The 14,650-nt window shown below is 50.8% G+C and overlaps 3 protein-coding genes across 3 annotated transcripts; all 3 read left to right on the forward strand.

The window, feature by feature from the left end:
* Positions 1–382: 382 nt before the first annotated feature.
* On the forward strand, positions 383–1,495 carry FTJAE_2115 (catechol dioxygenase; the record flags this gene model as incomplete). The annotated part of the gene is made up of 5 exons (XM_037348276.1): positions 383–669; positions 717–955; positions 1,006–1,118; positions 1,176–1,256; positions 1,313–1,495. The coding sequence occupies 5 exons, from the start codon at positions 383–385 to the stop codon at positions 1,493–1,495; spliced, it is 903 nt and encodes a 300-aa protein (XP_037210784.1).
* Positions 1,496–3,278: 1,783 nt separating this feature from the next.
* On the forward strand, positions 3,279–7,766 carry FTJAE_2116 (L-serine dehydratase; the record flags this gene model as incomplete). The annotated part of the gene is made up of 3 exons (XM_037348277.1): positions 3,279–5,390; positions 5,847–5,994; positions 6,052–7,766. The coding sequence occupies 3 exons, from the start codon at positions 3,279–3,281 to the stop codon at positions 7,764–7,766; spliced, it is 3,975 nt and encodes a 1,324-aa protein (XP_037210785.1).
* A 1,122-nt stretch (positions 7,767–8,888) lies between these two features.
* On the forward strand, positions 8,889–14,356 carry FTJAE_2117 (uncharacterized protein; the record flags this gene model as incomplete). Its single annotated transcript, XM_037348278.1, has 3 exons — positions 8,889–9,416; positions 9,540–10,509; positions 10,563–14,356. 3 exons carry the CDS (start codon positions 8,889–8,891, stop codon positions 14,354–14,356), a joined length of 5,292 nt encoding a protein of 1,763 aa, XP_037210786.1.
* Positions 14,357–14,650: the final 294 nt, after the last annotated feature.

Here is a 14,650-nt window from a genome sequence, read left to right on the forward strand (position 1 = left end):
GAGAGTGCTAAACGCAATCATCAGTCCCCTAATTGGCTGGGGACTTCACCCCGCAAAATGGCTGCAACATTGCCGCTTGGCCCCATGGGACACTGATGCTCACAACGCGCACCCGATGTCCTTTCGGGAGATGTCCTTAGCCGCTCCTTGTTGAGGCGCTGTCTGTATATCCGAATCGAACCATGCTGACTGTGAATTATGCGGGGTCAAGTCATCTGCTCGACACCAACTTTGAAACAACCTCCAGTGATAAGAGGGACTTCATAAGACCTATTAGAAAACCTCTTCTTTCATTCACTCAAGCATAAGCCCAATTCACCATCACAAACACTCTTCCTTCCATCCCCTCAACTCCATCAATACCCCACAAAACTCTATCAACATGACACCATCAGCGACTGGCGGAAACGCCAACGGCGCTCCCAAGGAGGAGGGTCTCGGCCAGGCCTTCACACAGCAAGTCATCGACTCTTTCGGTCCCAAGACTGACCCTCGTCTGAAGGAGGTCATGACATCTTTCATCCAGCACATGCACGACTTTGCCCGCGAGACACAACTCACTTGCGATGAGTGGATGTCTGCTGTCAAGATGATCAACTGGGCTGGACAAATGAGCAACGACAAGAGAAATGAGGGTCAATTGATGTGCGACGTTATTGGTCTCGAGAGGTAATTCACTACGTACAACGTTCAACTTCATTACTAACAGTCTTCAGTCTTGTTGATGATATTACACACCGTCAAGCAGCCAAGAATGGCGTGGCAGCAACTGAGACTGCTATCCTGGGTCCCTTCTGGCGACATGATACCCCTACTCGTGAGAATGGCACCACAATTACTTTCGACACTCCCAGCGACGGTGTTGTCGCCTACCTCTACGGTACCGTGACATCAGCGGCTACTGGAAAGCCCATCCCCAATGCCTCTGTCGAGGTTTGGCAAGCATCCACCAACGGTAAGACCATAACTTCGCGATTGCTTCTTGCAGACTCTAATTCCTCCTAGGCCTCTACGAGCAGCAGGATGAGAAGCAGGTTGAGCACAACCTCCGTGGCAAGTTCATCACCGACGACCAGGGTCGATACTCCTTCTACTGCCTACGACCTACTCCTTATCCCGTAAGCAATCTTGTCCTGTTAACGTTCCAAAGATCTACAATCTAACACTTTCTCAAGGTTCCTGACGATGGCCCCGCTGGCCAGCTTCTCCACCTCCTCGACCGCCACCCTTTCCGCCCTGCCCATCTGCACTTCATGGTATGTTCAGCTAAAAGCCCCGGAAGCAGTCAAGTATCTAATCTAACATGTTGCAGGTGATTGCTGAGGGTCACAAGTCTATTGTTACTCAGATCTTTGATTCTGACTCAGGATATCTCGAGAACGATAGTGTCTTCGCTGTCAAGGATGGCCTAACAGTGAAGTTCGTGCCACGAAAAGGAGATCCCAAGGCTGAGTGGGAGCTGGAGTACAACATGAGCCTGTCAAACGATTCATAGATCAGTAGCATTTGTCTTTTTTACAGTCATAGCGAATTTCATTAGGTTTCCTTCGACCGTTATACCTGGTGAACTGAGGCGTATATATGATTGTGACCGCTCCTAGTCGTAAGTTCAAGTATATGAACTCAATTGATTTTCGATTTAGGTCCACAGCATCTCTCTGAGACATAGCAAGCCAGCAAATCAAAACCCCTTCTAAAAGGCTGGACTTACGAACGACCTGACTTCTAATGCGCCTTATCGACAGCTCAGTCTCATGTAGAGGCACAAAGAGCTAAGCTGGTAGATAGTACTATGCTGGCAGGAATCCAAAACTCTGGCTTAAGCCACTCGAAATATCATTAAATCAGCCACGTGAGCTTTCAGCCTTGTTAACCTTATAGGCCGCCGTCATCTATAGTTGTCATGAGCAAACAGCCCAAACAATAACTACAAGTCATCCTATAGTTCCCCATGAAGCTCTCGGCTGGAAAGCGAAGGAAAACATTTCATGTTGTTGACATGTTGTTTACTCAAATCATGGAGACCATCCGTCACAGAAAGCAAACTCAAATCATTAACAAACATGGGATGTTTGGCGTTTGTTTGGTAAACATACTGCCCCTACAATTCGTTTAACCCTACGATGTTTTCCTCATTGCAATTCCGCCACAGTGTTGTTTGCTTTACAACTATAATATCGTGTTTCCATTCATCACCTTTGTTCGCAGCCTAAAGCTTAACCTCATAGGCCGCCGTCATCCCCATAGCTTTACAACTATGTTAGTTGTACGGGGAGCGTATCTTCGACCTGAATCCAGCAGTGAAGGGTTTTACACATGTTATCGAGCCAATACGATTGGACGATATGTCCAACCAGCCCCTAGGACAATAGCTGGTCATGTTCTCAAGATGAGTATGACAATTTTGGATCCTAGTTCATTGCTTTCGGGGCAAGGTATTATAGTCATGGCTATACAAAAACTGTTGACCGCGGCAAATCTTTGACATTGCTAGGAAAACCTAGTTTTGGTCACCTGCCTACTCCGCATATATTTCACTCAATAGGATCTATTAGCAACCTTTAAAGATGCAACCTTTTGGGTAGCGCGGCTATTTGTCCTCACAGAGTGTGAGTTTTGGATGTATGTATGCCAAACAGCATGTGACACCCATGATTCATGACTTTGATGACTCCTCCACCCCGAGAACCCTGATGAAAACTCCACTGATACTCCATTCGAGCTCTGGAGATATTGCAACCTTACGGCCTTGCAATCTTTTATTTCTTTTGTTCGTTCTGTGACTAGAAATAGGGTAGGTACCCTACGCGGTGACTAAAGTTTCTATGACTTTGTACCCCGCAATCCACCAATTTGAGTGCAAACTATCCCCAATATCGACAAATAACGTAATGTTAATGGTGTTTTGATGCAACTAGATAATAATAGCCCGGATGTTTTTGGAAGGCGTGTGACTTCGGTGAAGCAGACCGGAAGACATCGGTCTGGGGTAGCAGATGATTGGTACGTATATCCGACACGTGACCGGTTGCCGGTATATCGTCCGACCCACCGCCGGCAGCGAGTCCGGAGATAAGCGCGGCTAAATATGATTCGCTGGGCACAAGATATTCCGCTCCTAGATAAGCATCTCGACGCGACGTGGCCAATGAGGATAACCTTGTTGGCAATGCGCGGTCCACGTTTCTTGGCTTACGATATAATAATACACCCAACACAAAAAAGGGAGACACTTTTCAAGAAGAAAGAAACATTTTCTCACATCTTCAGAACCTGCAATGAGTCGCGCAGGGATAAGGCAGCTTTCGCTGCTTCGGGCGTCGAGACAATGTCTATCTCCCCGGTCCCTTGCTATTGCTACCGTTGTAAGGGGGCCTATCGCTCGCTCGACACCGCCATCAGCAACTTTGTTGGGACGCCAGCCATATCGACTTTTCAGCACAACACGGCCACGAAGAACTCAGGATGAGCAGGATGAAGATGCGGGATCTTACAGCGAAGCGGATCACGAACACGCTGTCATTTCCACTTTCGATCTGTTTTCTATCGGCATTGGTCCCTCATCTTCTCATACTGTTGGGCCCATGCGTGCTGGTAACATTTTTGTCAACGATTTGATCGATGCCAATTTGCTCCAAAAAGTCAACAAAATCCGCGTCGCCATCTATGGTAGTCTTGCTCTCACGGGTGAAGGTCATATGACCCCTTCAGCTTTACTCCTTGGTCTCGAAGGCGCCGATGTCGAAACAGTCGACACAGGCTACGTGCCCAGCCGCTTCGAAGAGATCAAGTCCAGCAAGAAGATTTTTCTAGCACGTGGGCTGGCTGCAGATGGATCCAAAGGCAAGGAGATTGATTTCGACTACGAGAAGGAATTCATATGGGAATGGGGTCGCAAGCTTCCCCAGCACAGCAACGGCATGCGCTTCACTGTCTACGACAAGGAAGGCTACGTCCTAGCCACCAACGACATGTTCAGTGTAGGCGGCGGTTTCGTTGTCAACGGTGCTCTTAGTATCGCACCCCAAGAAACCCTCTCCGCAAACGCCCCTGCTCAGCTCGAAGTCGGAGATTCGGACACGGCAGCTCACCCGGCTGATTTGGCCGAGAACATGTACTACAAGGAAATCCGGCGCTCAGATGCCGCGGGAGATCGACGAACCGGCACCGAAGTCAAGGCCCTCGAGGAGGCCAATGAAGGCCCGACAGCTCTCCTCGGAGACTCGCCTGAGCCAACCGGCCTCTCTACCGATGTCAAGTCCGAGAGCAAAGATACCAGCTCATCACCGCATCCGCGGTACCCATTCCGAGATGCCGCTAGTCTGCTTTCACTCTGTCGCAAACACAATCTCACCATCGCGCAATTGGTATATGAGAATGAGAAGAGTCTAGGATATACGGATGAGGACATTTATCGAAAGATCTTCAAGATCTGGGGAGTCATGGATGCCAGTATTCTGGAAAGTGTCCAGGCACCAACAGGCTCCAAGCTTCCTGGATCTCTCAAGCTGCATCGACGAGCGCCGGCGCTCTACCGCCGATTGACTCGCGGCTTGTATCCCTCGTCGACTACTGATACTTCAGCTGCTCAGCTCGAGCACAAGTTCTCTTCGCCTGAATCCAACCTCAACGAGGATGGCGCCAGCTCATCACCGAAAGCTCTCTCTGCGGTTTCATCTCCGTTGGTGCCAGAGAAGTTCAAGGCTGGCGGCCTTCGGAAGCGCGGTCCGCCACGGATTCACGGTTCTCTAGATCACCCTATCGCTCCAGCTCCTTCTCGCCGGACGACATTCCCCACCATGGACTACCTGTCTGTCTATGCTATTGCCGTCAATGAAACCAACGCTGGCGGCGGTCGAATCGTCACCGCTCCTACCAACGGTGCCGCAGGCATTATCCCAGCTGTGCTCAAGTACACCACAGAGTTCATCAGCGACGACCCTGAGCGAGATATTCCCACGTTCCTTCTCACTGCTGCCGCCATTGGTATGCTTTACAAGCGAGGTGCCACCATTTCAGCTGCTGAAGGAGGATGCATGGCGGAGGTCGGCGTTGCCTGCTCCATGGCCGCCGGTGCTTTCGCTGCCTGCATGGGAGCCAGCCCTGAAACAATCGAGCAAGCCGCGGAAATCGGCATCGAACACAACCTTGGACTGACATGTGATCCCATTGGCGGACTTGTCCAAGCTCCCTGCATTGAGCGAAACGCGCTGGGCGCGACAAAGGCCATCTCCAGCGCCAACTTGGCGCTTAGCAGTGAAACAGGCACGCAGCGCGTGAGGCTGGATGACGCTATCCGGGCGATGCGACTGACGGCCAAGGGAATGAGGAACGAGTTCAAGGAAACGAGTTTGAGTGGATTGGCTACGAGCGTTCACATTAATATTCCAGTCAGTGTTCCTGACTGTTAGACATGGTGTTGTTTTGTATTCAGCGATAATTATCAACAAAAAAAGGGAGTCATGAGCGGCGTAGATATTGCTTTTCTAGATTAGAAGTTTCACTCTTTGCATCGTTAGCTGAGTAAGAGTATCATTCTGCTTGGTGGGTATCACGTGCTAAAAGATAGATGTTCGTAGTTCGTGTGGAGAATCGGTGAGACGAATCGTCATCTTGATTATTCTTGATTTATCGCGGATCTCATGGAAGACCACCAGAGCCCTTTAGTTATGTCTCACGAACATTGCCCTTGTTGTTTCAATTTTGATCCAGAGTTGGTAGCACCAGGTTCCAATAATGATGTCAGAGTTGACTCAAAAGAGCTCGTAGTACTGGTGCTTCGAGACATCATACAATTCGAGAGCGCGGCCATTTCAGGTTGTGACTGTTGCGCATTCATTGTCAAGGCTCTCACATCTTCAGGCTTGTTGGGGATCGAGAACCAGATGGGAATTCAGCTTTATCTTCGACTTCCGATTGGACATGGGAATCCAGAGATATTATTCGGCGATCCTGAGCGCTCGCAAATGTTTTTGCAATTCTATACTGACTATGGTATGAATTGTCTAAGCGTATAAAGACCCATGGATCCGTACTAACAAACATATACAGCTCAAGGAGAGACCTGGAAACGAGTTAAACCTTTGCCAGACATTTGTGATGACCATTTATCACGCGAAGGCTTAAGCTTCGTCAACGCTTGTTTCTATAACTGTATCAATGACCACAAACTCTGCAAGCAAGACAACTCTACTTTGCCAACCCGAGTTTTAGATATAGGGAGCGCTGGGGATGATAAAATCTGTCTCGTTGAATCAGAGGTTCTTAAACCTGAGAAATATGTCGCACTCAGTTACTGCTGGGGTAGAAATCCATCTATCAAAGCTTTGACCGAGAACCTGGAAAACATGAAGGCTGGGATTGCACTCCAAGAACTTCCAGCCGCTTATACTGACGCAATCTCACTCACTCGAAAGCTTGGGGTAAGATATTTATGGATAGATGCACTTTGCATCATTCAAGACTCCGAAGCCGACTGGGAAAGAGAATGCACTAGGATGGCCGATACATACGCCAACGCTTTCTTGACCATTGCAGCCTCGTCATCAACGTCTGTGACCAGTCACTTTTTACGGCCTCAACTCAAGCCACCACCTCGAGCGGCCCAGGACATGTTCGCGATCTACAGCGAATCAATGAGAAGCGAAAGGGGGCCTCCGATTCTACTGAAAGTTAGGCTCATGCAAGCAACCGGTGCTCATTGGAAGTGGAGACCTTCTCACAGGACGGATCAACAGCCGCTCGTGGAACCTCTCACTCAGCGAGGCTGGACGCTGCAGGAGAAGGTCCTATCAACCCGGCTACTGTCTATATCCGCAATGGAGATGGCATGGACATGCAAAGAGGCAATATTCTGCGAATGCGGATCAAAGTTGAACCACCAGCGTGAATTTGGGGGAACGCCCTTGAGTCAAATATCGCGACATAGTGAAGCCTTCAATTTCTGGCACAAAGTTATTGAGAATTACTCCAAGAGAAACCTCACGCAGGCCGGCGATAAGCTCCCAGCGATATCAGCTATAGCCGCGATAGTCCAGAAGAAGATCGGGTCAGATTACGTGGCTGGTCTATGGACTGATAACATTGATCTGGATCTGTTGTGGCGGAGGCCATCAGCCAGTAGGATTCAAGCTGCCAACTCATCTTACATCGCCCCGAGCTTTAGTTGGGCTTCAATCACGGGAGAGGTCGATTACCTGTGTTTTCGAAACGGAAAATGGCCATATGAGAAGGCAGCTACTGTGCTGGAGGTCAATGCAATCACAGGTCCTGAGGCGCCACTTGGAAGAGTCACCAGCAGCAGGATGATAATCAACGGGCCGTTGGCGATGGGGTATCTCGAGAGTCGGGGCCCGTATGATTGGTACGCGGTGCGGTTCGGGCGGGCTCTTCTGTGGTTTTCCGCCGATACGGGCCTCTCAACAATTGTAAACGCCAGCGAAGTCTCAGTGTGCAGAAGAAGCTGTGAGTACAAGGGAAGCGATGTTGCAGAGGAGCTGAAGCGGCTAAACCGAAAGCGGAGTTCTGGGGATACACACCACCTGACCGAGCCCACCACGGGTAATTCAGCGATTCGATGTTGGGTGCTGAGACTTGGGGCATTTCCGTTCGGGGATAAGGGGCAGAGAGATCACGAGTGGCTAGTGCTGGGGCGGTCAGCGACACAGCCCGAGCTCTTTGAGAGGATCGGACTAGGGTCGCTGAAGGATAGTCAAGAGGCGGAGGTGCTCGAGTTGGAGACGGTAACGACGGTTACGATAGTCTGACAAGTCTGAGTTAGTGAATGCAAGCCTCACATCTACTAGTTGCGCTGAATGGACCAGGTAGCTGGCGATCATTCGACCGCCATGGCGTGCGTGCGTGCGGGCACATACTGTACGTGACAGTTATCACGATTGTGGGTCATTCATTGCATTGATTAGTATATCCTTGTAGTGCATGGACAGGGGAGGCTAGCAGGCTACCTAGACTAGACTAGAGGCTGTAGGAGGAAAAGGAGCGAAGTGCCAAGCAAGGGCGATGATGGATGGTGGGCCATTGATTGATCGAATTGTCAGCCACCGGCTTACATTCCCCAAATTATTAGAGCTGAGACTAAGGTGACGCCACTGGAACGAAAAGGGCAGATAGATGAGAGGGGACTAGGAGGGGACAGAGGGAAGATGATGAGTGAGTGACCGTGTCTTTTGAGTTTGCGAGTATGTATACGCGGTAATGAGATAATTACAGGGGTCCCCAAGACATGATGACACTCAGCAAACAGCTGGAGATTAGGTGCCTAGACCCATGTTGCCCGTAGCCGTACGGAGTAGTGAGAACCAACAGCCAGCAGCCTCTCGCTCGCTCGCTCGCTCGGTCTGGTCTGATCAGGCCGCCTAAAACTCATGTCTCAGCGCAAATCGTGCGGGGTCAGAGAGCGAATGTGTAACATTTGGAGTGTTTGCCATTGGTTGCGTCGCAAATACGTTTGCTTTTTGACCAGAATCTGGTTCTGCTTGGGGTTGCCAGGCACTAAATCCATGACTGTACTGTACTGTACTGGACCTACTGTACCGTCGCTAGTGCACTCTACCGCTTTCACGGGCCAGTTCTGTTTGTTTGTAGGTACTGACTGTACTGTGATGCATTGGATGCATTCAATGTGATGATGGACGGTTACACATAATTTCTCTCGCGATTCTTTCCTTAACAAAAAAAAAAAAAAGTACTCGATTGTCCCCCCAAATTTTTTCTTCTTCTTCGACATCTTTTGTTTACATGTCTTCAGTCTAAGTCGGCCTTTTTAATTTTTTTAAAATTATTTTCTGGCGTGTCTTGGTTCCTTTCACCCACTTTTCCGTTTAGAGTTCTCCTTTTTAGCGCACTACACTAGGTACTCCGTCCCAGCCATGGAGGCAGGCTCTCGGGCCCAATCAGCTGGATTGGCTTTTCATGAACAGATTAAGGCCATGGTGGAAGCCAGTAAAGCCAGTTTGCCCCCCATGCCGATACTGGTCAAACCTCTTCAACTGCAACAACTGGAGTCGAAAATCGACGAGCTGCATCTCCAACTTGAGGGACTCGACCCGGATGACGAGGACAGCGAGGCCCAGCGCCAAGCAAAACAAGAGACGTTGGTAGCTCTGTCGAGTGAGTTAAGACCGCTTAAGACGGACTGGGACCGCACGTGCAGGGATGCTCATGTGGCGTACCGCTCCCAAGACGAGATGAAAGCAAATTCTCTCATGAACAACATCTTGAACTGTTATAAAGATTTCGGCCTCCCCCTCAACGGCAACATGGGCGTCGACACTTCGGCCCTAGGTCTCCCTGGAGATTCGCCTGCTGATGCTGATCCGGACACACCGCGCAGGCCGCGAATGCGGATGAAGAGGGGAGGGGCGGTGCTCACCCCAGATTGTAATGGAGTTTTTGAGGTTCGTTTTCGTCCTACTCATCTCATCTCATCACTTTTAGCCAGCGCCAGCCCAGCCATCGCCCTTTGCGTGCTTGCTTGCTTACGCGCCCTCACCTCACCTCACTTTTGCTAACCCTCACAGTCCGAGACGCGTAACAAGAGGAAGCGAGCCTCCAGCTCCGCCATTTCTCACAAGCGACCGCGCATTCAAGGTAACAGAAATTCCATACATTTTAATGCCGTCTACCAAAACAAACGCGCCGCCAAGAAGCACATCATTATCCGGTTCCCCGAGAATGAGGATCAGGATCCTGTGCGCCCGCCCAAGTTTTACATCTTGCGATGTGAGAATCACGACATCGACTTTAACGACAATCCATTACAGTCAGGTTTGGCGCATTTAACTCAAGCCCACCAGCATGAGAACCCTTCATTTGAGACTGTTGTCCAGCTCTTTGGTTATGAGCTCATTGGCTGCGACGATGAAAAACTCATTCAAAATAACAAAGTCGCCAACGAGGCCTTTCAAAAAGGTCAAAGAGGAGCGCGAGACTTTATTCGCGTCACTGATTCGCCTAACCCCAAAACATCGCGCAAGAACAAAAACGCCAGTAATGCCGTGAAAAAGGGCAGATCAAGTCGCAAGTCTCGAAACACCATTAATCCTTGCGACTTGGTTCCTGGAGATGTCTACATCATCTACTGGTCCCAATCGAAACAGTGGTACTGCGGTCTGCTTATCCCTTTGCAAGATCCCGAATCCGTTGGGATAGAAGAGTCACTTGAGGCTTTGGGGCTACTTAACAACATACCGCCTTGTTATGAGTACGACAGCTCCAGCAAGTCATTCTCCTGGGCGGAGGGTTATGAAGATGGAGGGGAGGACGCTTCGGAACAGCACTTTCCGTTCATGTTCTTCGAGGGACTTGATTTTCCTGACCTGTGCCATGTCGCTTGGATCCCTCTCGACGAAATCCAACCTTGGGATGAGGAGAAGGCGTTGATGATTGAGCACAGCGATCAGGCTTTTGAATATCTCAAGCAGAGGGAGGCAGCACAACGGCCCAAGCTGTTGGGTCCAAATGATGAGATTCCAGACTCGGCTGATGATAGTAAGTAACCTGACTGCGAATGAGGTAAGGTTTCTAACATAGCCTTTCTGTAGACTCCACGTCGGATCTTGCTCCTCGATCACCAGTTGCAGAGTCTTCAACAGATTTCCAACCTGCTCAGAACGCTGAGGCCGCCGTTACGCCTAACACAGCCCCGGAAGCTGACGAGGCTGACAAGGCTGAAGACGCAGATGTGACTGGGCAGACTGACGAAACGCTAAAGGACACCGAAGGAGCACCCGAACAAGAGCAGGACACTCAACCAGAGCCTGAAAAGGCGCAAAAGGTCATCGAAGAATCACCTGAAGAAGAGCAGACGACTCAGCTAGAGCCTGAAGAAGCACAGAGCGCCCAGATGGAAACCAAAGACTCGCGGGACCCCGAATTGGAATCCGAAGAAGTGCAGGATACTCTACCAGAGCCTGAAGAATTACAGAATGACTCCACGCTGGCATCTGGAGAATCACAGAATGACGCCATGTTGGAATTCGGAGAAGTGCAGAAGGACACCCAAAAGGAAGTTGAAGAAGCACAAGGCGCCCCGATGGAAGTTGAAGATTCACAGGATACTAGACAAGAACCTGAGAAAGTCGCCGAGTCACCCGTACAGCCCAATTTAGTCGAAGACGAAGATATCACCATGAGTTTGGAGGAAAGCCCTCCCGAGAGCGCCGCTCAACAGGCAACCGAGGACAGCGAGGATATTGTCATGGAAACTCCAGAAGATTCAACTCCGGAACTTCCGCAGCAGAATGACTCTCAGTCTGATAGGGAAGATCAGGAGATTATTCTTGATACTCAGGAAGATCCAGCCGAAAACGTCTCATCCACGAAGGAACCGGAAGAAGTCACCGCGGAACGAGAGGAGGAAAGCTCGTCACACGAAGCAAGAGAAGAACGTTTACCCAGTGTCGATTTAGCGGATCTCCTAACTGCAGGCGAGGATCTCGAGTTCCAGTTTTCGCAGTCTGAACAGAGAGAACTAGATCAAGGGCCGACACCTGCACCTGCCCACGAGACAGTTAATCCTCCAAGCGCGGCAAACGACGTTGTCAACACGAAACAGGAAGAAAGCTTGTCTGCCTCGCCTACACCCGAGACTGCCAGTGTTGCTCGTACGGAAAACGACTATGGGAATGAGACACGGGAGGCCAGTCAACCTCAGCGCTCTTCTGTCGCTACGGAATCTTCAAACAATGAAACTCCGCGGCCGCGCCTCTCGTACGCTGAAATGGGTCGGGCTTCTTCCTTATCCGAGGGTGTTCCAACTGAAGTCGTTGAGTCGCGGCCGCAAATTCAACCTGCGTCGAGGCGAGCTCGTTCAGGGACCCCGAATCGCAACGCACTCGTTGCCCAGTCACGAATGTCATCGTTATCAATGTCACCTATTGTATCTCGACCGCCCGCAATGTCACCGCCAGCGACAATGCCTTTCTCCCCCACAGCGCCGTCTTTCTCGACACCTTTACAGCTACCAATGATGTCGCAGCCTCCGCCTTCTTCTCAGTCGTCAGCAATACGGTCACCAACATCGCAACGCCCGCCTTCAGGGTTACAGCACCCAGTCTCGTCATGGCCACCGGATAACTCATGGGTATCGACGACACCACAACGTTTAGGACCATCACCATCATCTGCTCTTGCGCGTCGGCCTGCACTATCTCAGTCAACGACAACTTCACAACCGCCGTCATCATCACAGTCACCAGTGGCCAGACCCTCAACATTATCCCGCACACCTTCATTATCTCAACCATTGACTTCAGCGCAACCGTTCTGTGCCCCAACAGCGCAAATGGGGCCCGCATCGCAAGTAGCAATGTCTCCTGGACTCGCGGAGTCTAACGGCGAACAGCCACACAACCTACGGCCGGCATCGCAGGTCCTCGCACCTCCCCGCCACTCACCAGTAGAGAGTCTACCAGGAGATGCTCAGAGTCGCTCTGAAGTCTTGAGGCATCCTCATGCAGCTCAGCCCAAGGCACCTGCGCAGGCTTTGGGAAATCCTCCCCGACCTAAGGAACTTCTCCGTGCGATAAAGCCCAAGACACCATCCAAGCCTTCAGTTGAGATTGTCTTGCTTAACCGGCAAGCAGTCGATCAAGCGCGGTCACAGCCCGTGACAACTGGACAGCAAGCAGCAACAACCAGTCCTACACAGATGCCAGCAGCTCATGAAAGACATGCAGAACCTGCACAGACAACGCCAACGCCGCCAGTTACGTCTGCTCCCAGACCTATAGCCCCAGCTCCGCGCCGCCCGCTACCTCAGGAGAGACCGTCACCTAGACCTTCTGCTTCACCAGTAAAGAGGCGCGAAGCCCCCAAAGACTTGCCGCCACAAAAACAGGCTCTTAGGCTTTCTTCACAGCCTCCTTCTGGGGCCGAGAATACCCCAGCAGCTCAGCCAGAGCGACCAGCACAAGTACCCTCAGGTCAGCCACCTGCCAGATATACTTCCCGACCTGCTTCGCCGGCACACCAAAACTCACCCCGCTTACCGCCCATGAACGTCCCTCTAGAAGGACACTATATCCCCAACACAATGTTAGCCCAACAACAGGCATCTCTATCGAGACCTGGATCTTCGGGACATGTTGGACCGCAGCCTATGCCTTCTCCTCGTCTGGCTGCTGGATCTATATCGCGACCCGGCTCTGCATCCCGAATGCACATTCGATCACAGGCCATACCTTCTCCCCATCAACTGGCGGCAGAAGTTCAGCGACCTCAGTCCAGTTTCCAAGGGCCTCCTGGATCACAGCCGATGTATTCTCCCCGACAAGTTCCTGGTGAAATTCCTCACCATAATCATCGTCCTGTTCCATCACCGCGGCGTCCCTATGCTGTTCCAGTGCAGCCACCCCCGTCACCTCACCAACCTTTCAGCCATTTTCCTCATCGAAGCCCTGAGATGCAGGGCAATGGTTATGTTTCCCAGCGTCATGCATCAACTGGAACCTTGTCGCCACAGTCGTCAACAGCAGAAAACCAATTGCCACCTATTCGATTACCAAACATCTCTCGTCCTCGATCTGAAGCCCACGCAGGTTCTAACATGATCTCGCCGCCACAGACCGCTGTTGGGGCTCGGCCAGGACACTATGCGGGGCATCAACAGCCTACGCCACCTATTATGGAATCGCCGCGTCTATCTGCGGCTGAGATCTCTAGACCGCACACGGCAAGCAACATGCGCCCTCCCCTGGCTACGATGTCACCAGTGCTAGGGCACACAGAACCGCGTAGGCCAAACTCGAGCTACTCTCAAACCATGCCTTTTCACGCCCCCTTGCCCACCATGCAGCCAAACTATTCGGGCACAGGCTACCAATCATCAGCACCGTCTGCACACCAGTACGCACAACCTAATCGCCCCCAAGGCCACCTTCGAAGACATTCCGAAAGCGCGTGTCAGCCCCAACTCCAGCAGTATGCACTCGCTGGCAGCCCCCAGATAGCAAACTCTACGCCACGGTCATATCAGTCCCACGAGCTCGATCAGGGTTCGAGACGCAATCCGGCCCTAGATCCCTTCCTTTCTGAGCTCTCTCCTAGTGTTCGCAAAGCACTTCTAGAGCAAGTTGGAACAGAAAGACCCGATCTTGTCCCCTGCGACTTTCTCAACAACGAAAACAGGTATCGATGCCCCTTTTGCAAGGAATCGACTCGAGAGCCTATAGCGCTTATCAATCACATCAAGATGAGTTGCCCAATGCTGGAGGAGAAGTACAAACAGGACAAGATTGAGCAGGGCTCTGAAGCGAATCGAGGCAAGCGAGTCAAACCAGCTAAGAGAAAGAGTCAGATGGCCCAAGCAGCCAAGAATGCCCGAGTTCGGAGTTAATTTGTTTATTATTGATGTGATTATCCTACGAGATATCACTTTGCGAGCCTGGAAAGAATGCCGTGGACATAGGCTGAAGCATCTCATTGCGTTTAATCAGTACAGCCACGAGCTGGTGTTTTTATTATTTGCTGTTACAAAAGTAGATTATTGATCCTGATAGGCGTGTTGAAGAAGTATTATGGAAGCATAGGGATGGAAGACTTTAAGCTAGTCTTATGGATCAACAGTTCACATAAGTACTCTAGAGTTCGTAGTTTATCATGAATCAGTTCTCATGGCACATTCTCCTCT

This window comes from Fusarium tjaetaba (assembly GCF_013396195.1).
Source record: "Fusarium tjaetaba strain NRRL 66243 chromosome Unknown NRRL66243_c0000038, whole genome shotgun sequence".
Classification (NCBI taxonomy): Eukaryota; Fungi; Ascomycota; class Sordariomycetes; order Hypocreales; family Nectriaceae; genus Fusarium; species Fusarium tjaetaba.